This window comes from Wasmannia auropunctata, unplaced genomic scaffold (assembly GCF_000956235.1).
Source record: "Wasmannia auropunctata unplaced genomic scaffold, wasmannia.A_1.0 LD336000.1, whole genome shotgun sequence".
Classification (NCBI taxonomy): Eukaryota; Metazoa; Arthropoda; class Insecta; order Hymenoptera; family Formicidae; genus Wasmannia; species Wasmannia auropunctata.
In genome coordinates, this window is record NW_012026890.1 from 4,954,285 (window position 1) to 4,980,399 (window position 26,115).

At 39.3% G+C, this 26,115-nt stretch overlaps 1 protein-coding gene across 2 annotated transcripts; it reads left to right on the forward strand.

Annotated features, from left to right (window-relative positions):
* LOC105453420 (atrial natriuretic peptide-converting enzyme) lies at positions 1-25,971 on the forward strand. Of its 2 annotated transcripts, none has more exons than XM_011695374.1 (13): positions 1-413; positions 4,558-4,876; positions 13,864-14,047; positions 20,654-20,867; positions 21,728-22,099; positions 22,420-22,652; positions 22,772-22,978; positions 23,111-23,324; positions 23,520-23,665; positions 23,924-24,095; positions 24,327-24,571; positions 24,978-25,096; positions 25,280-25,971. In XM_011695374.1, exons 2-13 carry the CDS (start codon positions 4,829-4,831, stop codon positions 25,451-25,453), a joined length of 2,328 nt encoding a protein of 775 aa, XP_011693676.1. In that variant the 5' UTR covers positions 1-413; positions 4,558-4,828; the 3' UTR covers positions 25,454-25,971. The 2 variants fall into 2 exon arrangements, with proteins under 2 accessions (XP_011693676.1, XP_011693674.1); XM_011695372.1 differs by lacking the exon at positions 1-413 and adding an exon at positions 3,035-3,378.
* Positions 25,972-26,115: the final 144 nt, after the last annotated feature.

A 26,115-nucleotide genomic window follows, 5' to 3' on the forward strand; every position in this document is an offset into this window, starting at 1 on the left:
GTCGGGTCATCAATCGCTTGGTCGACTCTCGCGCGGCATATACGCCGCATACACACCGCGGCCGCTTCGAAGACTCGCGCGTATCCCACGTTAACGGTTGTTTCTTAACGCGACACGAGGAACGGAGGCTCGTCCCTCGAGGAGCCGTGTTTCTTCGGAAGGCGCGTTAAGAATCAGTCTGCCCGTCGAAGCGGCCACTTCCGGGCAGCTGTCGGCCGAAGGTTCCTGTTCGAGCGAAAAGTTAAGGCAGCGTTTCGCGTGATGGGGAGACGGATCGACGTGAATTTTCTCGGACAGTGACCGAATTTTGTAAAAAAAAAGTTTTTTTTATTTCTCAAGAATAAAAACTGGTGTCCCTGAAGCGCAGGTTCTGCTGGATTTTTGGGAATTAAGTCTCCGTCCCTCGCAGGCTGGTAAGTCTGTTTGTTATCGCGTCTTTAGTATTCTTTTTAGTCTCTTTCAACTCGTCTTTCCACATTCTTTGTCCTGGTATATTTTCGTGACTTAAAATAACTGCGGTAGGGTTCAGCTTAAAATCTTCGATATTCTAAAATGCACGGTAAAAAATACTTGAAACTGCATTGAATAATACAAATTGTCTGTTTATGACGAATACCTTTTGTTAGCAATATATTCTTTTAAAATATATTTTTTGGTACCAAGACTGATAATAAATACAATTAATTTACATTATTAATTATATAATTTGAAATACTAATTTTATAATTAGCAGTAAATTACAATTATAATAGAATTTAGTATATTATATATAATCGTACATATATATATAATTATACATAATTGATTAATATATCATTTAATTAATTGCAGTTAGAATGTAAAATAGCTGTAGTCTACTAATAATGCAGAAATATTAAGATACATTAAAAATTACTGCGGATAAAAGATTTGTGGAAAAATTCTAAGACATGTGCCATCAATACCATTTAATACCAATTCGTTAATGAGAATCATATATTACTAAATATTTTTTTAAGTGTATATTATTCAAAGAATAAAGTGTTTTGTAACGGTACAGTGTAATCTTCACGGTTGAATTCCTATCTAAGTAAGGTTTATCGTAGTTTCTATTTGCGAGAGTGTATACCTCCTGTATTTGCGTTTCATTAGAGACGCACGGATTACCGTTGCTTTCGTAATAGAGTCAGAGCAATCGGCAGATATGTCCGAACGCGAAATTGAATCAATATAATAGAAGCATCAAGTATAGGCTCTCATCTGGACGTAATTCTTAAGAGATCAGCGATGAAAACATTACACGCAACAAAAGTCATACACGAAAATATCTTATATTGTGCACGTGAGTGATTCTAACATTTATGTTTAAAAAATCTCTAATGGGGTCAGATAAGATATATTTAAGATAAAATTGTTTTTCAAATTTTTTATGTATCCTTATCTCTATATTTGCATTTATCTTATCATTTGTGCCATGTATTTCGATATATTTGTTTTCATATACATATATTATTTAAATGTTTTTCGTATTCACGCATAAAATTATAAACTATATTCTCCCCTATATTTTAATACGAATTACAGTGAACTTTACTGCCTATTTTATAATAATATTCTATTGATATTATCGAATAATGACATAAAAATATCTATTTCAACAGAGAGAGTGAAAAAAATATCCGATTCCTTTTTGTTACATCTAATTTAATGCATCACCGTGGAATCTATGACGGAAAACATGCATATTAATTTCGTTGCACAGATTCCGAAACCTGTCTTGTTACCCTTGAAATAAAATAACTTGCACTAATAAGTGCCTTTGCTCAATGTAGTGTATCAAAAAATATCTTTCCGTTCTATAAGACTCGTTTCCTTTCCAAGCAGAGCAAGTGTTTTCCAAGCTATTTTTTATATTAAAGTAGGTCGCAATATATATATATATATACATATATATATATAAATCTTGTTTAATGTTTTTGTTCAAAAATAGAAACGCTTATAATTGTATTTGTAATAAATCAATGGATTTTATATGTACACGATATGCAAAAAAAAGTAAATATCAGGATATTCAGTATAATGGAAAGCAAGAAGAAATACAACTCGGCGACGAGGTATCTTCTATACACGCGATAACATTGAAGGATTTAATTTCGTTTGTAGTCCCATTATGAGATCTGAAACGGTATATCTTGCTTAAATACTATATACGTGTCTGCGCACATGTATGCCGACTGGGGCACCGACGATAATGACGTGAAAGTGCATCCACTATACGCCACTCCAGAACAATTCCACGTCGTGCCCCAGCTTGAGATATACCGTGGGAGTAAATTACCGTAAACTTCACGTCCGATCAAAAAGTTCATTTTACTTGCGACACCGCGCGCCGGTTGTCTCTTTTAAATGTCTCAAGCACCTGCACGAGATTTGCCGTTAGACGTTTCCGACACATCGAACAGTGCGTATTGTCGCCCGTAATATCCACAGCACAATTAGCGGCGGAGTGCAAAGTCATGCAAAAGATAGCGGGATAAACGAAGACGAGTAGCCGCGAATGGAGAAGGAAAGATGGTACAAAAGGTATAACAGATCTTAACGTATAAAGCAAGAAAATAAATAGGACGGAAGTTTGAAGAAAAGTACAAATGTAAAGGCCGATAAACAATTATGCCTATAAATAGAAAGCGGAAGAGAGAAAGAGAGAGAGCAGAAACGGGATCAAAAACGCGCCCAAAATGAAAGGGCGCAGAACTCGTATACCTATGTATAGAGAGGAACGGAGGAAAATCAAAGACGGAGCAAAATCGGAAATTAAAGAGAGATGTAAACAAGAACGGAGAAGCAAGGAAGGGCCGAGGAGGGTCAAGAAGAGACGAGGGAGAGACGTCCTTGCTCCGGACCGCACTACTGTCCGTAACTGTGCCCTCCTCGTGCGGCGCACACGGGCGCCCGTGGAGAACCGGTAATGACGTGAAAGTGCATCCACGAGGAGCGAGGAGGCAGGCAGGCGGGCCGCAGGCCGCCGTTCTCCTGGCAGTCTCGCCTCGTCCAGGACAATCCCCTGGATCGTGGCCGGGGCCGGCTCGGAGAAATTGTCTGCCTCTCGACGATCGAAGTGCTCGCCTGACCGAGGTGGCGAACGTCTCGTTCGCCTCGCGCGGTCGTACAGTCGCCTCCTTTTCCTCGAGTGTGCTGCATTTTCGCCGCAGCTGCCGAGCGTTTGTTTTTTTTTTCTGTTCTCCGGACACGCGCGTGTTCGAAGGTGGTCCCCCTACTCCGGACATACAGTTTTCGAGTGAGGTGATTTCGACGGATTTCCTTTTCTTTTTGTTGTGAGAAACGTGACGCTGTCAACTGAAAACGGAATTTCACCTGCGCGACTGTTCGACGATTCAGGTACGACATAAATGGGACACAACGAAAACCTCCGATTTGTTGTATTCTAAACGTATATTATGTGTGATACGGTCGATTTAAATTGCGATTGTTGATATATTCATACGAGAAATTATGAAAATTGCATCGCTTATTTGACGTTCTATGGTTCAAGCATGATACATACTTATGTGAATTACGTGAAGGCGTTTCTTTAATTATGGAAAGATTAAAACTGAGACTAATGTTAGCAAGAACAGATCAGATTAAAGGAATCGTGTTTCTCTCAAGATTCGTTCACCGATTCTATAAGATAAATCTAGTATATATTAACCTTAACCGTTACATTATACACACATTGCATTAGCTAGTTCTAAAGAGGATGTTTTATACATGAAGGTATATCAATCATCAAGTGTGACTTGCATAAGTCCTTCTTTTATTATTTGATTGTACGCCGCGGTTATTTAAACCGTATGTTAAGACAGATTTTTCTCTAAGCAGCTTCTAATATACGTTTTAATAATTACAATTCAGTCAGATTGCTCAGTTCTTGTTCTATTTTATAATGAAAAAACTAAATGTGTTTAAAAATTATAAATGTTATAATTACTTTGAATGCGCAATTCTCAGAATTTATGGCATTCTTCGCTTATTTACGAATTTGCATTAATTCGATTAATGCTTTTCTCACGATAGTATTTAAAAATATTACGTGACATATGGAAACAATTTCTTTTAATTGCATTATCAACGAAAAAGAATGCGTGAGAAAAATTCTGTTTCAAAGCATACAGTTATATTAACGAAATTAATATGCTTCTACTCTTCAATTAAAGTCCATTACTACATTATATACTCTTTCAATATGAAACTTTGAAACTATCATTAAACTTTATTAAGCTATATTACGGCTTTCAAATTAATGAATATTAGCTTCAATAAAGATGGTTATAAAAAACAATAAATATAGACTTGCTGAGAAAACGCCGAGGAACGGCACTCCATGCCAAGCGGAAGTTTCAACAGCGGTAAACGACCGATCGTATTATTTATGCGCTCCCGTCACAATACGCACCGTACGCACGGCGATCGGCGTGCATTTATTAAGAAAAAAAAAATTGATCCATAAATCCCGACACTTCCTAGAGGAATATAATTGCACGAGTCTCTTTAAGTATTCGTTCTCTCTTTTTACAGCGCACGGGACGCCGATATCTCCGAGGCGGAAAGCGCAAAGGCGTACGGGAGATGCATCTTGCCGATATTCAGGTTTGCGGTTCTTAAAAAAAGAAAGAAAAAACGGAAACGGACAATTGAGAGATCGTCTTCGCATGGTCATCCGTGGTCGCCATTGATACGCACACGCTCGCGAGGAAAAGAAAAATCCGCGATGACTCCACGAGCCGGCCAAGTTCTGGAGGAGCGCTGACGTTAAGCGCGGGAGCGCGATCGCAGACAGAAGAAAAAAATGACCGTCGCGATGGAGCACAAGCGGAAGAGCTCGTGGGACTCGAAGGTGAGACTCCTCGAATATGTGGCGCACTTTCCCTTCGTTCTCCGTTGCTTTCTTCATTATACGCGTCGCGTTATTAATTAGAGGATCCGGGCCCTCGTGCGAAAACACCGTCGCGACTCCGAGGCGCGAGGCATCGGGCGGAGACGCGGCGAGGTGTTATGAATCGTACACGGAGGAATGCATTGTTTAACGCAAAGCGAAGTTATATACGAGTTACGGCGAGCGTTCCGAGATACTTTCCTCGGATCGATCTTCCAACGTTCTAACGGAGCCTCGGGATAGATAATTCATGATAAATTCTGCGCGGGCGAACGTTTCAAACGTGATGCGCACTCCCAAGCGCGTTACAGCTGCACCAACGCGTATTGTACCTTCGTTCGAACTTATTCCAAGCAGAACGAACCGTCATCACGACATCAAAATGGCGTCAAAATAACTTCGAAATAATTATTAGAAATCTCTTTTCGATCAGTTATGATTCATTTTAACATTATTTGATACTATGACTTGTTGCTCCGCTTAATTTACTCTTATAAAATATTATTAGACTCGCGGAAAAAAAAGCAATTAGAAATAATTAGAAAATCATTAAAATTGTACACTATTTGTTCCAATAGTTTTTCACTATTCCAATATAATATTTATATAATACATTTCCACAAGTGTTAAATTTTAGAAGCCTATAAGCATGGAGCAAAAAGTCATCATGACATCAGAATGACATCGAAATGATTATTAAAAGTCACTTTCCGATCAGTCACGATTCATTTTAACGTCATTTTGACGTTATCGTGACCTGTTGTTTTGCTTGGGAGAGGTCTTGTGCGAGCGGAGAACGCGAAATGGCATAATGTTGCTTTGTTGCCCGACACAACGTCATATTTCCGTCTCGTGGCTGGCTTTGCAAATAATCATTTCGCGGATAAGGTGCCCGCCCTCTTCTATTATCCAGAAATGATGCTGCAGAATGGAACGGTGGAACAATTGCGGGATAAACATAATCGCTCCCATAACTCGCCGCTGACATTTGAGTCCGGTGTATTGCCCGTGGCGAGAAAGCGCAATTCTGATTAATTTAATCAACTCTCACGGCATCTCTCTATAACATTATAATATCTATTTTTTTTTATTCATGAAATAAAACGAGATTAATTCTTGTTCTTCCCGCCGGAGTGAGATCTTCCAGCCGCCGCGCCGTACAAGAAAACGGTGCCGTATGAATCAGTCGCGCACAATGTAACTTCGGTGAAAGTCGCATCGAGCGTTGATGCCTACCTTCGTCCTTCGATTAATTATTCCGATTAATTTTCCTGCACTACAGAGCGATGCAAAGGCCATCGAAAGGCTAACGGGATTGTTGCGAGAAGGAAAATCAACCTTGAACTCGCGCGCGTACACAAGTTTACTCATTGTCACACAGAAAGAACGATTTTGCTGGAAGGTCAAAGGCCTTCTTTGGCATTATTCTGAAAATAATTTTGTTAAAAACTGATAAATGTTGTAAAACGTTTTCATATTCAAGCAATCAATTTGATTTCCCAGCAAAATTATTTTGATAGTTCAATAAGAATTATTCTCAAATGTATATAATTTTAGACTTTCCAAAATCGTTCTTCCGTACAGTCGTTGGTACTTTGCAATGTTTATTATTTGCGGTTTTTATTTAATTTTAATTAAATGCTCACGATTTTAGCAAAATTGTTGCATTGTTACTTTTCTTCAGCGCAATAATAATGTATAACGATTTTAGTTTTTATATATTATATATTTTATAATGTACATCATTGATTAGTATATTGAGAAATATTTCGAGATCTGGGCATTTTTATCTGGAAATAAATCGTCGACTTTGACTGAAGCGTTGCATGCAAACGACTGAAAGGCAAGACACGTCGAGACGATTTGTGGTTAGCAAGTTGATACAATCCGCATACGGATTATTTTTGCGGTCGCGTTCGTTACCGCCGACCATCGAATTATCTTGGACGCGATTTTTCACCGACGATAAATTATGTAAAACCATGCACTCGAAACTCGTCGGACAACCGAGTGCATAAAATGCAATAACGAGTCGTGAATTGGTTAAAAGCCAAGGTTCCGCTGGTTCGTTGAACTTTGTTCTCTATCAACTCTGACGAGTATCTATACATAATCTGAAGATATTTCTGGTAGTTCAATCTCTTTTCGCAACGTCGTTTCGCAAGTGCGAAAGACGATCGGTTCCAATAACTCTTTTGTAAATGATTCTTCAGTTTGTCGTCAATGATTCGCTTCAATGATTCGCCTTTCGAAAAGGAAATCGGCGCGATGGAACTCGTGCGCATTGCGCGCTCGGCGTGCACGTTTAATTGAAGCGATAACGTTCATTGTTCATCGAGCAAATTAACGAGACTTCTTCATCGGTAGTACTAATTGCCAGGAGACTAATTGCGAGCGTCGAGTTTACACGCGATCGATTGTGTCCACCTTGGCCCCATGCACTCGCGGGAGCTTGATCACCATCTGGTTTTCATCTCCAGACCGATTGACCTTGTTCTCCAATGACCCCCCTTGGCCAGGCGGATACCTACGCACTCGGCGCGGCGGCGCGTTGACGATCGAGGAACTAGGCTGACCGGAATGGAGAGCGCGATGTGTTAGGTGGGTTGGGTCGCTTCTGGGTTGGGCCGTCGTCATCTGTTCTATCCCCGATACCGTTACTTCGCGGACACCCGATCCGCGCGAGCTTGGTATTCTTAAAAATCGCGCGTGACGCCTGACGCCCGTTGGTCGTCGCGCCGGCGTCAAAATCAGATGATCGATGGCAAGTGTCTGATTGAGTATTGAAAAGCATGTCGATCGTTTCATGTTGGTGAATTCTCCGCACTATCTATTCAATGATAAAAGTTAAGTTAGTGATGACATCATCGATAACATTTCTGCTCATCTTTGAATTCTTCAAATAAAAATAATAACGACTCCTGCCAGTTAAAATAACAAAATAAAAAAGGGTATGTAAGAATGAAACGCGAAAATTAGTGCGCAGAATAAATAATATGTCAATATATAGAGCGTTTAATAAAAACAAAAAATTAAATTACATGTTTTAGCTTAATTTTTAATCATCTCTTCAATTTTTTATTCAATTTAAATTCTCCATTTCGCAATTTCTCTTTTTTTCCTTCTAAAAACATTTCTGAAATTTCGCTATTATATAAATGGAAATGTTATAATTTTAATATAATTAAACACAATAATTTAATTACAGATAAATAATTTTAATTTTAAATAAAAAAATTATCGTTTGTGCACATTGAAGATCATCTTCAGAATCATCTGTTCAAGCCACATAACTGAACTCTGGAATGGCATGAAGCGATTTAAAATAATTGTATACGTATGCGGATTATCTCGATGACGAAGACGACAGATTGCAGATCGGAGATCAACTCCGACTGTCATTTTTTTTCACGATTGCTTTTTGCTGAGCGTCACGTTCCGCCGGGAGCTTACTTGTCACTACGTGGACAGTATGACTGAGCGGATTGTAATTCAAGACAGACAGAAACTCGTTCCTAGATTCTCTTGCTCTTTTGGAAAGGTGGCTTGACGTTTGGTATAACGGTTATAACGGTCAAGAAAGTCACGAGAGAGAACAGTAGCTTCGATGACGCTCTACAGATTCTTTTCGCCGGTCATCGACACTGATTCTTTTCACGGTTGACAGTCAACACGTTTTCTGTCGGCAAGAAGGGGTCGTCGCTCTTTTTACATTATTGTTATACCATTGAACGCTTATACGATCAATTCTACTTGCACATCACTGTTAAATCTATAGTGTCAAATTTAACCTTATTTGAATCACCACTGCTCCCACTTGATAAATAGTTATTTTTAACTAAATCAATAATGGAATTAAATAATTTAAAACAGTTCAAATTTAACCAAAATTTAGATTAAATTACATTGTTTTATTTAAAAATAAAATATTAAGTAGGAGCAGTGGCGACTTAGGGTTAAATTTGACACTATAGATTTAATAGTGAATATTCGTGTAGGCACTATAGATTTAACAGTGAATATTCAAAGATGAGGAAAAAAATTCGTGCTTTCTTCTAAATAATGATCTATAAATTGGAATCATTAAGATACCGTTGCGAGATATTTTCCTCGTATCTTAATATCTGATCTGAATCATCTTTTCGACGATTATGTAGAAACGTTTCTTTCTCTAGCTATTAATTTTTACATAAACCCGAGGTTTCTCTTTACGCGCGGTTTCACGGGGGACGTAAATTTCGAACGTAGCTTCTCATTTTGGAGTGGAAGCAATCTTTACTCATCGGTAAGAGAGCGGTTCAATGGCTCGGCAGCGTTTACAACGGTCATTACGCATCGGTCTATTATTATAGCGACGTCCGATACGGTATACCGGAGACAGTTTGCCGGTTACCGCGCGACGAGACGCGGCCACGTGAACTTTCACGAAAGTTTCTGGCCGCGAAAACGCACCTTTTTTTTTCTATCGGCCGGAGCCTAATTTTTCCTCGGCCTTGAAGTCACTGACCGCATCTGTTAAACGGAAGAACTCGAAACGCGCCGGTCAGCCCGAGCGTATTTTAATCTCTTCCTGCAATCGCTACCGAGCGGCGCTGCGCGTTTATCCGCACTGAATTCTACTTTCCAATCTGGTGCGTCTACCAGATCGGATCGGCTCGTCTCAAGCGCGAAACGGCCCATTATCGGGATCGGCATGAAACTCGCAACCGCGGTCAACCGCGTCGATCTTACTCGAGAGAATTTGCATTCTCCTTTTTACGCAGCCTCCCGGAGATAATGGCTTTGTTTATTTGCGCTGTTACAGATCCGCGAGTATAAATCACTAACGACGCTCGCGTACGTTTCTCGCGGCAACGACCGTTTTATAGGAATACAGGCTCGATTCGGTGGAGGAAGTCCGCATTCGCCTTGTCCCGTATTTAACGTGAAACGTGGTCGTCCGCTCACGGATTTTGTTCTTCGAATAAATTGTTGCACATTAATGCGCGCGTCCGGAATTTTTTTTCATTAAAGAAAAAATTAAAGAAACATATTTTTAATTGTGGGAAATGAAGCTGAAATATTTCGGATTTTTACTGCCTGACTAAAATTAGAAGTAAAACATATATTCGGGAATATAATTTTTTATATTCTTACTTTAACATTATAATTTGCCTTTCATTATATATTATCTTCCCTTCGCGCGAACGATTATCTTTCGACGTAAAGGTTTCTTTCTTCACGGAAGATCGTTTTGACCTTTTCGCTTTACTGGCGTTCGGGGAATCATCAGATACTTTTACTTCGCATTCATTCAAACGCATGGTCAGTCCTTTTTGTTTGTCGTAGAAGGAAAATTGGTTACGCTTGATTTCCGGCTTTTTCTTTCGCTTCGGAATTAAGCCTCGGCAATGCATGTGTCGTGTGCATGAGAAAGACTTTTCAGCGGAAACGTTGCCGAACTAGGGTATAGAACAGCGCAAAGACAGTAACGCGAACTTTCATTTGACTTTCGTAATGTCTTTCGCACCATTGTTCGCCAAAGTTGATCTTTTTGTCGCTATCGTAAATCTTACATAACGATCAAACGAAATAGTAGTAACTCTTAGCTTCGACTCGCTCTAGACATTACAACAAGCAATCTATACTGCAATAGCATTGCTAAAACATATATGGCATAAATATGTTATTTATCTCATTTTTTAAAATTGTTTTTTCTGAAAATAATGTTTAGGGGTATAATTACTCATCTTATTTTTTATACGCGTTTCAATACGATCGAAGGAATTCTTTTGAGACGCCTGATGGTCTCGTAAAAATTACTATTTTTATTTGCTATTCACATGAAAAATTCCTGACTCAACTTTAAATTATTTCCAAGCGTACGGTATCTTATACTATGGTTTTCTCGCTACGAATTATGCGAGCGCGGAGATCGAATTGAGAAATATAGCGTTTGCAGCGCTTGCCATTTTCAATAGCATTGTGATATTACATCAGAGCCGATCATGCGGAGCAAGTAAAAATCGTGCACAGTCCAGTGCATTGTTCGCGAAACTGATATCCACGAACGAAAGGCAACTTCTCGCACCCAGTTCGTCGTGCTATCGCTGCACGGTTTCATAACGGGCATGCGGGGCCCAACATTTTTGTAAGTCGCTCTTATGTAACGACAGTGCAAGGAACTTTTCTACGATCGCGGTTTTGCGGTCTCGCCGGGAAGCTATATAATATTGAACCACTGCAGTAACTTTGTGCGTATCTCATACGCGAGATACACAGAGACCGTAAATTAATTATAATTTTTTTTGCAGCTAACGTATGCATACGAACACAAATTTCTTTTCATACTTCAATGATTCTCCTTTAAAATTTTGCTGCACGATTTATCATCGCAGTTTAATTGCTTTCCATTTAATATCTTTTTCTAACTTCTCTCAAGTTACTCAATACACCTCGATAAATAGTACAGTACATAGGTGTAACGAATCGCGCGATTGAGTGGCATACTTTTGACATAGTTTAATAAACCTATATCCGGCAATTAGACGCAGGCGTGTGTATCCGTATCGGTTTGACTCGCCTTAATTAGATAATGGCTGCTCGGGCGTGAATCGCGCCGCGGAAGTGATTGAAGGTAGAATTCGAGAGATAGCATCTCGTTCGCCAGCTGCTATGTAATGCGCGTGTTTGTGTCTAAACACAAAACACATGGTTCCCATGTGTGTGGCACCGGGTCGCGTGAGAAAATCGGTCGACTCTCACGGACGTCAGTTCGAATATCCACTACTGTTACTTAACGTTTTAGATCGTTACCCGCGCTCTGGCCGTTCGTCTTTAACGCAAAATCACGTCATTAAGGACACCCATATTTTTCATCACTGCAATTCAACACTATCAAGCTCGACGCGTATCAGCGCGACACGCGAAAAAACGCGGTTCATTGCACATCCCTGCAGACAATACAAAGTCTAAAATTGACGCGTAAGACTTTAAGATGTCTTTTAGACATCCTTCAGATAGTTCTCGCAGAAATGTCTAAAATTTATACGTCTAAAATACGTCTAAAACACGCATTATGCATCAATTTTAGACTCTGCGTTATCCGGAACTTCTGTACGACGAGTAAAACGGCTCTCGTTTAGCCGTTTAGGCGCGGGGTTTTGGCCTTTAGTCCTGTACGACCTTTGGCGCGGCGCGAAAAGCAACCCGTAATCCAGGCGCTCTCTCGCTTGCCCATCCTGGTAGTGCACAGGCGCGATCCTTCGCGCCGGAGCGTGTGCCGGGCGTAGCATTTGAGCGAACGGAGCGGAGGCGTAGCACACGCGGCGGCACGGCGTCGCGGTGCACTATGTCTTACTGTGGGCCGCGCGCCGCGCCGCAGCCGGGCGCGGAGGTGCATCGTACGCGACGGGGAACGCGATTAAATAGACGGATGCTATTTAAATTTAAATAATTTATTCATGAGCGAGAGAGACCCTCTTGGGTTTCTCGGACGAATATACGCGGATTCACGCTCGCACGCGTCAGCCAGGCGTGTCGATCGCATGGTTCAGTCAATATACTGTTGCGCGTCACGCAGTTAAGTCTATGTCATATTATGCATTGGAGATTGAGGATTGCGAGTGGAGATTAGATTTCAGCCAATCATAGAATGAAAATGGATTCAAATTATTCGACTGATCAAAAAATTCTAATCTCTAATTTGTAATCCTCAATCTCCAATATACGATTTGACGCACGGGATTTACGATTAGCGGGAGAAGTTGAAGAGTTAAAGCCACAAATATTTCATTTTTTCAACTGTAGACGCAGGAATCAACTTCTCCGTCTTTCTAGAAGCAAATCTTTTTTTTCTTTTACATGTTGAAATTTATCCAACAACAATGAAAACGTAACTTTAATTTCTTTACATAACTCGTTCTATGTGGCGCAAACTTGCGGTTAAATCGGCTCGGATCGCGCGTCGCTGTGTCTCGACTCTGAGACGGAAGTGATGCGATCGTTAATGCAGTTCGTTTCGCAATGAGGAGTCACGGTAATCCCCGTACTTTCGGATTGGTAAAAATTCATTGATGGCACGAGGGAGCGGAATGTTTCATCAGCGCGGAGAAAGACGCCGCCCACTATTATTTACTGAATAGTTTAAGCAATCTTGCTTTCGTAATGCTATTACTAAGGCTTTATTTCATTACAGAAAATATTCTCTTCAAATACATGGGAAGCGCACGAAATATAGATACTTATAATATAGACGCCGGTTCGCGCTTACGTTGTGCATTTCCTATTAAAGATAGCAGTCATAAGGTGACTGACGCGAGAGATCGATGATTATCATGATTAATGCCCCATTTTTATAGCTCTTTGATTTCTTTGAAATTTTGTGATTGATTGTTTCTTATGATTAATAGGTTCTTATATATCGATTTAATAATTTTTCTTTTCTTTTCATTTCTACTTGAGTCTCTGTATTAAACTCGTCTAGACAAGTTCTATACATCTATAATTTATGACAAAATTCTGTTTATAATTTTTGTTTGGCCTACAATATAAAAATCATTTCAGAAAACAGAATATCACATACACCAAAATATAAAGTTATAAATAAAATTTCATCTTGAATTAATATATTATAGATCATAAAGTAGGCTTTTATTTTCCATGCCCTGCTTAAAACAATTAGATTATATTATTAATCTTTTTCTTAATTTTTATTCATTTATTCAATAGAAATATAATTAAAAAATTTTGTTAATTGATCTCAATTTTTTTGCCGGGCATGAATCTGTAAACATAGTGTTTTCAGGCTTTCTGAGTCATATATGTTTAATGTTCGGTACAATCCGCGGTTATTCTAAAGTATTATCCATTTGTCACTTTAAGTAACATATTTATACTTTATTTTAGACGTAATTGAGGTATCAGTTAAAATCTCCAGTGTAAAATACGCGTACATTTTTTGTCCGCAGATTTCGGTGAGCACGGTGAGCACCCGAAGATTCAGCCGTGCCGGAACACCAAGCTCGATTCTGTCATCCGACAGCGACATCCGCTTTACGAGAAAGTTCGGCGGACAGTATCGCTGCGGATGCTGCGTCCTCGCCGCCTTCTTATTCTTCCTCCTCTTCTCGGGGGTCTCGATATACCTCGGTTGTAAGTACACGCTGTAGAAATTGCATTAACACCGTGAAAGTTCAGAGACATGTTTAGAAGTTCAAAGACATGTTTAGAAGTTCAAAGACATGTTTAGAACGTAGCATAATTCTCTAACATAACATAACTTTCTAAGTAAACTCTGTAAGTAAAATTCTAGATAAAAACATTGCTCAAACGAATATCTTGCTTTTGATGCGATATCTCCACTATATGGAACGTATGACGATACATCATTACCAATACAATCTCCGACATGCGTTTCCTTTTTTCTATTTCAACAATAAATTGACGTTCATGCTTATGCAAATTTTGGCCGCATTCCGTTATTCACTGCGAGTACTGAAAATATATGGTTTATGCGTTATGTATATCATAAATTTTCAGTACTCACAGTAAAAAACTGAAAGCACACGGAGAGAATTTTTTTTTAAATTTATCCTGCAAATCATATTAATTATGGGACAATATAGTATTTAGGCAAATTTTACTGTGCACTACAATAAGATTTCGCAGTAAAATTTATTGTAGTGCACAGTAAAATTTATCTAAATACTATATTGTTTCACAATTAACATGATTTTCAGGATAAATTTTAAAAGAAAATTCTCTCCGTGCAGCCTTTATAATATTAAATAACTATATAAATTGAATTTATATGAATAAAGAATTTTTTCTGATATAAAATTATAACAAATGTTTTTTTATAAAATCAATTTAATTTAAAAGCTAATATATGGCTTACTAAGCAGTCTTTAATTTGTTAGTACGATTATTAGAGCATTATATCGCAACATGAGGATGATTTTTTTTTAATTAATATAAAATATTTAAGATTAATGTCAGTTTTCATATTTTCGAGAACACTCTTCGATTGAGATCCGTCTTTATAATCTATCTTCTTCTTTTAATTCTTCAAGAAAAAGCCAGACACTTGGAATACACATCAGTTTTCGAAATTTATAAAGTTATTGTACCGTAGAGAGATCGTTGCTCGACGCGAGAGCGATGCTCTTCTCCTTAGAAAGTAAGCGTTTCTGTCGAACGATTTAATTGCCCGCACATTAGCGATGATAGATCGTGCATTATTCGAAACGTGATGCGTGTACCAATCGCCGTTAACTCCTGCGCTGTTACGATCCCGGGCTACACGCCGCGCGATACATATAACGTTTATCTTAAATACGCGCGTGTTATCCGCGGGGGCATTTCACTGAACCGAGACATTTTCGTCACGCAAGCGCTACACGGCCGCTTTCACTCGCCGTTCTTGCGTACACGCGCCGAGGGGTGGGTACCGCGGGACGAGCAAACGCAATTACTCCACGGTTAACCGGCAATCGGCGGCCCGGCGGGCGTGAAATTATCCCGCGCGCGCGGTAACGCATCGCGATCACGGATCGCGGGACGCGACGCGACGGACGCGCGTGTTCACGGTGCATGAACCGCCGTTTCGCGGGCTGCGAAGTGCGATCGGCGGCTACTCGCCGCTTTGTCCGAATGAATGGCGTTTCCTCGTAGGCGCGTGCACTTCACCTTGGTGTATCACGCTCGGCGCACACGCCGCGTATACACGACGAGAGCGAGATGCGAAGGAAGGAAATAACTGTACTTCGTATCACACATTAAATTTTAGAGAGGGAGACAGAGAAAAGAAGGATCTGTTACTCGCAAAATTATCATTACAAAAACATTTATTATTATTAATTTCTTAATTCCTAAGTGGAGCATAGTAGAATCTCTTAAAAAGAGAAACAGCCCAAGTTGGACCGATCTCCCTCAGTTCCTTGAGTTTCGTAGTAGAACAGAATAGAATTTATTCACTTTAATGTACATAAGCGAATCCAAGAGGAGGATTTAATTTACAATAATTTGTCAACCACACTCATCCATTTATCCTTTTCGCGTACTAACTATAATGACACCAAGCCACTGCCGTGTCTCCTGATCTGTACCTTGAATTTTGATATAAATTCTTTGGCTTTATTCCTTCAGCGTGTATTTCTTTACTATCCAACTATCACAGCTGTGTATTACATACATAATAGTATATAATACTTCTCTCTATTACACTTACCTACATTTACATTTATTTATTCTTACTGCCATTTATATACATCTTATTATATTTATCTTTGAGAATTTCGTAGTAATTTAATTTTATAACGGGAATAGAATACTAATATATACTTACTGTCCTTTTGAGAGTTAGAAAGAATAGATATAGCGTAGTTAAAATTTCCGAAATTTCTCACTTTACAAGTCCCAAGTAGCACATGTCGGTTTTATATATAAGTTTATTAAATAAATTATAACACATTATAAGTGTACACTTAGGAAACATATAAAATATAGTTATATCAACTAACACATTGCTACTTGGGATCTTATCAATTTCACAAGAAGAATGAAGTACATAAAAGCAATAAATTTACTGGAAAAGAACATAACAATTTTATTAATGAATTATAAGCAATTATAACCATAGATAGGTATCGTGTTGTCCTATTTTGGGATGAAATCAATTCGACATTAATAGTAAAACGGCTTTTACAAAATTACATTTACATGTTTTCTTTAATCCTTAACATAACCACTGTATAGTATGTAACCGTGTAGCATTCTTTCGAAAGAAGGAAGTCCAGCATACGATTTCACGAAGTGGAGAATGTACGCTGTGAATGTACGATTTCTAACGGTGAACGCGTGATTTGCGTAGAAATGCCAGTTTAATAAAATTACGTATTCATGAACGACATGTTACACTAAAGGTTTTATAAAAAATAAGGCCTCGGGTAACGAATATTCTAATATGTAATGTAGTTCTTTTTTTTACAACGCGCATTACTTTCTACTGGAGCAATCATCGCGATCTGCTAATAGTTCTCGTGAGCAGGTTTAAAAACAGTTACATGTGCGACGTTAAAGTCTATAAATATAATATAAAATTAAATATATATTTATATAATATTTATTTAATATATATCATAAATGATATTTATGATATGTATTAGTCTGATTCAGATTCCCCACGGTATTGAGAATTTGTCTCGGCAAGGCGAGTAAGAGCTAAGGTCAAGGCCGCATATCCTTGACGTAACAATGAACATTTGTTACGGAACGGTGATTTGAATGCTGTCGGACGGTGTCTTCGAGCGGCTACGGCGACTCGCCGCGCGAATCGGGACTTTCAGCAAAGGGAAAATCGTGCTGAGTATGCTTCTCGATAAACTCGATAGTAAACGAAGTCCGCGAGTTTTGAATTCAGAGAAATCGATAGACTTCTCGAGTAATACGAATATTTCCGTTCTTTCAAGTCCGCTTGAGAAATAATTATACTTCGCAATATTGTATATTAAGAGACACATGGTACAATGAATATTTTATTTCATTGTTGGCCGACAAAGTAATCGCTCAGACCGAGAAAATAATAATAATAATACTAACTGCGACCGAAATTTTCTCTCTTTCAAATTTTCTTTTCTTTTAATATTACACTTCTTCCGAGAATGACATTTTTTTATTTTTTTATTTTTTTGGAGAATCTAACACGACCGCTAGGAAAAAGTCCGATCGGGAGGTATATGTCGGCGCTTCTTCGAACACTCGGTAACTCGGTCAGACCGTTATGCGTGCGTGCTGAAAGACCTCAATGGGCTTTGGCCGCATCACCTTCTTCCTGCCTTTCATTCTCTACACTCTTTGCTTGTAAATACCCACCTCCGTCCGTTCGGCTTTGATCACCAGCGTTTAACGTATATATATACATATATCGCACGGCGGCTTCTTGCGCGCTATGTATGAATTTTACCTTAACCGCGGCTATATCCTGCAAACACATCGGAAAAAGCGATGGCTATCGCGAATTCGCTCGGGAGTGATTTACGCCGCACTTAAACTCAAGCTTATTAACCACCAATACAAGACGCGGGCACCTCTCACAGCCGTGCGATTCAGCGAGCGCAGGATGGAAATCAGCAATTCTCATCGCCGCTTAATTCGTGTTTATAACCGGGAGAAATAAGGGGTCACGGAGGATGCTGCGCGAACGTGCCCGCGCTCCATTGAGGCTTTCAGCTGGCAAACGTATAACGGTCTGACCGAGTTATCGAGCCGATGGGTACGTGCCCAGTTCAAAGCTCGACCTTAGAGGTGGGGATCCGTGTCCTTGAAACATTTTAAACGCTGCAATCTATTCTGAATTAGCATTAGAATGGTAAACGGTGGATGGTACTGCTGCAAAGAATAAGTTCCCACCTATCTAAGTATTGAAAAATACACCGTTCAGTTAACGAGAAGAAAACAAAATTTACATTTTTTTTTTCATTCAATGAAGAACTTTGCTTTCTTCTCTCGCAGAAGATTTCCTCCTGTATCTCTATATAGTACAAAATAAAAATTCATTTTTTGTTATATTTATATAACATTTTACTTATATTTCTGTTACTTTTATAAAACATTTTTATATTATTTATACACCGTACACACATTTCTTTCTTCGTTTTGAGAAGTATTTTATTAGTTTGGCGAGATATGAAAGAACTTTTGAATTACTCGTCGTAAGATTTGAATTTGAATGAGAGTAATTGATCAGAAAGTATTATTAAATTAATTAAGAAGCAAGAAGAACAATTACATTTATTTATATTTGTCAGACTCTCTCAGGGTAACTACCTCTAAAAATACATGAGAAAGTACTTCTAGGCTTACTTGTGCACTTTGTAAGTACGATAATGCTAGCTATCCCATGTTCATTAGTCACGTGCATGTGAGAAAAATATACCGTACACCACGAGTACCGCGAGTATCGCGTCTCGGAACCAAACTATAGAGCGTACCCACGAGGAAAGGTATAACCATAGGCGTCGCAATTATCAGTCAGAAGTAAAATCATTTTCCAAAATTTCAGCAATTTGAATTAAATATTACTTCTAAGTAATATCCTTAAAAATATTTAAACAAGAATGAGTGCTTTCAAAAAAAGAGGATCAAAATATGTCAAATATTTAAGAATATTCTCAAAGATTGCAAAACGTGTAAGCCTCTTTTAGGATGTAAAAATCTGTATGAGAGGATTTTACGTGAGAAGACTCTTTAAAAATGAAATCATCACTTGCCAGTGTATATTATTTTCCAGTGGCATACTTAGAACTGTCACTTCAGTAATAATATACTGATTTAAACAATAAATATTACTGAAAGACAATGAATTTGACTGTATGATATTCACTGTTTAAATCAGTATATTATCTACTGAAGCGACATTGAAATAGTCACTGTTTATCACAGTTCTAAGTATGTCACTGGAAAATGATATACACCGACAATCAGTGATGATTCCACTGATTCACTTTTAGAGAGGAGGGAAAATACAAGTAAAGGGAAAACAATCGAATCGATCTAAATAATCAGTCGGGCCAAAATATGTATATGAAGAAAGAATTAAAAGAGAATTTAAAAAAAATCTTACACCGCAATTATTTCCGGAAAAAATACTTCGCCGCCCATGACCGTATCAAAAGGGTCAAAGAGGTTCTCGACGCCGGGCTGCAGCCGCGTCGCAACGGGGCGAGAAGGGGGAGCCCGGTGAAAGGTGATTCCTAGCGAGAAACCGAGATCCCTGCGGGCACCTGCGTGCTCCCGATTTGTCTCGTTTTGCCCGGCGCGCGGAAAATTGGCCGCGCCGACGTTCTAATGACAACGCCGCGGCCAGCGAAACCCGCCTCGACATTGTTGGTACGTTTTGCACGCTCGACTCTATCATTTGCCGATCGTACATGCATTAGAAAGCCAGATTGTGGTACGTACGGCGAATTACGGTGCGGAGACCCCGCGCGGAGACCGCCACGTTCTAAATTCCTTACCTGGCGGCGGCTGCTTATCGGTCAAGTCGTTTCGCGAAACTTCCTCGCGAGCCTCCGAGAGAGTCGGTATAAAGATCCGCTGTGACCTCTCATAAATTCGTACGGTCCTCGCGTCAGCCGATTTCAGCCGATGGAAATATAAAATGCCACGCGAAGATGACTAATAAAGCAGCGAATGATAATGATTCATTGCACGTTCCTGCCGGGGTGACGAGGATCCCGCTGTAATTTTCGCGGGCATATAATATACGCCGGTAATCAACTTTCATTGCGTCTACAGCATAATCAGGCTCCGTACGCGAGTCTTTTTTACCTTGATTAATGCGACTCGTTGAGTAATACGTCTATATGATCGATGCGCGGAGAACAGTGAAATTATGTGTATCGCGAAGAGACGCTTCGCGCGCTCTCGACTCGTTAAAGCTAATAATCCTGATATTTATTCATATTTCTCTTATCCTTGACATACATCTACATCCCCTGAAATACTTTATTTTTTTTACACAATACCTATACTAGTCTTTGTTTACCGTGCGTAAGATTTCTCGCTATCTCTGCTAAATTTGAATTTTCTTGTCTTTGAAACAGTAAACTTTTTGTCTCGCGGCTATATAGCTACATGATGTTACCGTTTCGTCTTCACGCGATCTTAGCTGTTTCATCTTTAATTATACTTACTCTCACACGAATTAATTATGTCTTATAACAAACGGCATCGAATGTTTCTTTTCTTTTGCTTCAGACACATTCCTCACGTCAGATCCACCGGGGGATCAGATATTTCTCGCGACGTTCCGAGTTACCAAAGGTGATTCCTTCACCGCGGAGCTGGCTGATCCCTCCACCGAGGCCTTCCGGATACGGTCGCGAGATTATCGCGACCGTCTGAATCTTATCTTCCGTCGCAGCTGGCTGAAACTATCGTTCCTCGCATCGGACGTCCTGGCTCTCGACGGGTAACGAAAAACTGTGTATCACATTTACAATTAATGCTGTCAACACATATAGGATATTCGATATTGTTGTGTTTCCTACATTCACCTTCCTTCGTGCTGCGCCGTGAGGCACACCTAAAGACGCTTGCAAAACAAATTGTGCAACAGCATCCAACGGTGAGCGCGTCACGTGTGAAATCAGAAAATCAGTCAATTACGCGAGACGCACGTATGCCACGAGCTCTCCCTCGGCTGGTTTCCCCGAGATCCGTTTTCGCGAATGGGAAAACAGATGGGACCAATCGTGGATGCCAACCGATGTCACGGAAACCGATGAAAACGGCTCGGGGGCAGCGCGCGGGAGAGAAATCGGGCGCTATCGTCTCTCGCGGCTTTCTCGCGATTTCACGACACTTGCTCCTTTCAGCGTTCAATGAAATGCAACCAACATTATTGCGGCCACCGCGCTCATCAATAATGTATCGCACTCGAGTCCGTAGATTTCACTTGATTTATCCTCACCGACGCGCGACGGTCCACGAGATGAGTTTCGCATTGTTGCAGAACCGTATTGTGCGGATATCCGACATATAAAAGAATTATAAAGAAATTATAAGCTCAACTCGACGTAAATCATAAACTTAACTCGACAGATTCCCACACAATTGTAAGTCACAAAAGTGATGTATCTAATATATTTTAATATATGCAAAGATCACGAAAAAAAAAGAAATATTTTGTATTACAAATATCAATGACAATAATCTTTAAACAGTAACTTTGATCCCTAATCAATTTTAAGAATTTTTGCAAATTTTAAAGTTTCAATAAATTTTTAAAGAATTTTCTTTTTCAATATTTACATTTGTATACGTTTATAGGGTGGATGGCCGCGATTTGGTGGTGCACTTTGATGTGAGATTCGACCCGCGATATCAGACCATAACTACCGGGAATATCGTGGACATTCTGTCGCGGGAATTGAATCCCAAAACCTCGCGATACCTGACGAATCTGACGATAGAGGCGAAGAGCCTCGAAGTGCAGGAAAGCATAAAGGCCCTCAATGCGCAGAGCAGTCCGCAATCGACCGTCTCGACGTTACCGCCGACTACGACAGTCCCTCCGCCAAGAAGATGCGGCAAGCTGGACTTATCCTACTGCAAACATCTCCCTTATAATATCAGTTCGTACCCGAACATGTTGGGACACAGATCGTTGGTAGACGTCGAGGAGGATGTTATCGCTTTTAGGTATATCTTCCTAAATCTCGATAAGTCTACAGTGAACTCAATTAAATTTTAAAAAACACGTTATCTACTGTGACAGCAAAAACTACATATTTTATTTTGTTTTATTTTAAAAAAATTGTTAAAGAGAACCTGGAAAAATGTATGATTTTAAAAAATTTTGTAAATTATTTTGTGTTATTATAACATTTTACTTTTTATATTTTACGATTAATTAGATATATGACAGCTTAAAGACTAATATTTGCAAAGAATTAATTTTTTTCTTTTCGAGTTATATCTTTAAATTAATAATACGATCTAATTAATATGATTGTAATTAGAGAACTGGTGGACGCGGAATGCTATCCGTTGGCCTACGACTTCGTCTGCCAGGTGCTGCAGCCTGCGTGTCGATCGAGTCAGCCGGAGGATCTGCTGCAACTACCTTGCAGGAGCTTCTGCAGGGAGTTCTGGAATGGGTGCGGCAGTCGTCTCCCCGAGAAGATAAAACGCGCTTTGGATTGCTCCAACTTTCCGGAATACGTCGGTCCTGGCAGTTGCAGGCCGAAGCCAGGTGCGATTAATTTTACTTAGAATAGAATAATATCTACAGAGCGCAGACTTTCTTTAGTCAAATTACAAGAAGCACAATATTTGATATAAGTTGATTAATCAATGTGAACATCAATGTAGGATGCGTGCAAGCGCTTCAGTCGAAAGCTTTGTCTCCAAGGATCTGCGACGGCGTGATCGATTGCCCGGATCTGTCCGACGAGAAGAATTGCGCCTACTGCCGGGATGGTTACATGCACTGCGGAGTAGGAAGATCCTGTGTACCGCATACGAAGCGATGCGACGGCAAGGCGGACTGTCCGAACGGCAGCGACGAGAAAGACTGTCGTAAGTAACGTGACAAGTAATAAAAGTAGTCTTCAAGCACAAAGAATCGAGGAGGATCAATAGAAGTATTAATTAACTTTGACAGGGAAATAATGACTGAAATCAAAATAAGTGCTCTTTATTTTGCCGCAGTATTCCTGGCGCCGAGCGTCCACGAATTGAAATCGCAATCTTGGAGCACGCCGCACGTCGCGAAGTACAACAAGGAGGGCTACGTCGTGTTCAATGAGAAGGGCACCCTCGGCAAACTTTGTACCGCCAATTTAAACGCTACTCTACCGGAAACGGAGATAAATAATGTTCTTCAAACGGCAGCAAGCTCATTGTGCACTTTACTCACGTATACGTAAGTATCTCCTTTTTTTTGTATAGTATAAAATGAAAATTAGCAATAGAAAAAGACCGAATAAAATAAAAGCTGATTACTATTTAGATGTCACTGTAATTTAAGATCTGTTCATATTTTTATATCATTTTGCGCGTTTAGTAAGAGAATAATTTCGTAATGTATAAATCGTTCTTCCGCAATTCTTCATTATAGTGGCGTGGCTTCCGTTGAGGTAAGGACTGATGACGAAGAGGATGTCCCGTACGTGTACATGGAAGATCCGTCAGCACCGGAAATCACTTTCGTCCGGGCTCCCTGCCCCAGCAAGGAAGTTCTATACGTCCGCTGTTCCGATCTCGGTACGTATTTTTCTATATGCGTCACGTAATTAACAAGTTTTTATCTCATAGATAAACGCTTTGACACAATCATGCATGTTTCCCTTCTTTAGCTTTTTCTTATTTACTGTTATATTATTTTAAATTTAAATTATTTAAATTATTATTAGAATTTTTATGTATTTATACGTTTTTATATTTCTTGATTCTCACACTTCTGTTTATATCTCGAACTTGAACATTGACATTTGTGTTGTTATTTTGATTTTTGAAAATCAGAATGCGGAATACAATCTCTACGTACCAATGGCGGTACTAATGGTCTCAATAAGATGGCAGAGCCTGGCGATTGGCCTTGGCATGTTGCACTCTTCAAGGAAGGAGTTCACGTTTGCGATGCCACTCTCGTGGCGGACAATTGGTTGCTCACAACTGCGTACTGTTTCCAAGGGTGAGTTTTATAAAAAGTATATATATGCCGTATTGAGAAAATTCTTTTACATTATTTTACTTGGCTTTCATTAACATCACAATTGCAAAATTATAAAATAAAAGATCAGCATCACGGAAAAGCGGCAACAAATAATTTTGAGAAACGTAAGTTATCTACTTAACATGCCTTTTTTTAGATAGCAGGATTGTGTATGTTCTTAATTTTGACGGTGTCCATTCTTTTTTACAGTCAACCGAAAGCGGAATGGTCGGCCCGACTTGGTGTCGTACGACTTTCGAGCACGTCACCCTGGGAACAGGAACGTCGGATCGTCGGTATGATCAAATCGCCGGTGGAGGGCACGACCGTTCTGGTGAAGTTGGATAGACCGGTGACGACCTTTTCGGACTTCGTGAGACCGGTTTGCCTGCCCTCCAGCGAGGATTCATCGAGTAACACATCACAATGCAACACTCTTGGCTGGGCGAGAAATCGTACGTGCACAATCATTACGTACTACTGACCCTTATTTGCCTTACAAAATTTAGAGAGCCTATTTTTTGAAAATTGAGATATTTTTTGGAACTTTTTTAAAGCGCTATTGAACATTAAAAGAAATAATTTTAATTATTAAGATGCACTTGATATTATTGTGAAATACATATATCTTCTGTTAATAAAATATTCTGATAAAAAAATGCATGTCAATATGTATATATTAAGTTAACTGATAAAAACTCTGTATTAAATATAAAAGAATGTAAATTAGAATGATTAGATTTATAGAATGTGCTTATTAAATATATCCCATGCATTTTTTTTGTTTGGGTAATCAAAAGTCGAAGTGCAAGAAAAATGTTTGAAACAAATATATAATGTCTCTCTTTTTTCTGCTAACAGGCGACGTACTGCAAAGGGTACAACTCAAACATAGCGCAATGGAGAAATGCGAAAATATCAGCATCCCTTCGGTGAACAGTGTCTGTACCGAGCAAGCATATTCCGCGGACGATTGCAATGTGAGCTTTCCAATATAAGTCGTTGCTTTTTTTCTCTATTAAATTATTTTCTATTGATTTTATTCTTTTACTTTTAATGAATATCTGTTTAATTTATTATTTTTAATGATACAAATAAATTTTAAACTATAAGCGAAATTGGTTAATCGGACGAAGCGCCTTATATTATTTCAATTTCAACAGGAAGAGGAACTCGCCGGTAGTTCGATGCTTTGTCTTCAACCGGAAGGTCGAAAATGGGCGCTGACGGGCATCGGCAGCTGGAGGATAGCTTGCTCGAAGGACGGTATCGAGAGACCTCGACTGTACGATAAAATTTCGTCGCATATCGATTGGATTAAAGCTACCATTGGCTGAGTGGATCTGTCTACAAATTGACATTTGATAAACGTCATACTGCGAAATATACGAGACACACGCTCGACGCACGTATGACGGATACCCCCGAGCGGGAAAACGACCGTTGTGTATTAAAACATGGGACTGATAATCGAAATTGTGATAGAAATTTCTAAACTACATATTACGCGCGACGCGATCGTTACTACACGCCGATAGAGACTCGATCGCGTCCGCCTTGCACGGATATCTACACGTTGCTGCTATCGATATCATAATTTTATCAGGTACGACATCCTGTTACTGAACGTGCAATCGTATATTCTTGTAAATATATAATGTCTCCTTTATATGTCTCTATAGGATATAAAAGTCCTTCGTTACCGTGGCATAATTTTTTTTAACTTATTCTTTCATGCGTATACATAGTTGCTTCGTACGTTATCTCTTAGATTCATATCATTTATTTTAGCGATTACGATCCATCTACGTTTGTGTGTAAGATCGTTTACATATTAAAGTTTCTTAAAATAGTAGTCTGATGATTTTCAAATGACACTTTTTTTCCTCAATCCGCACAATGTCTGCATCTATGAAAATGAGCTCGAGAGGAAACGCTCGAGACTCAAGATCTACTTCAGTTGCGACTTATCAGCAGAGAATTTTAATCTTACGATGAC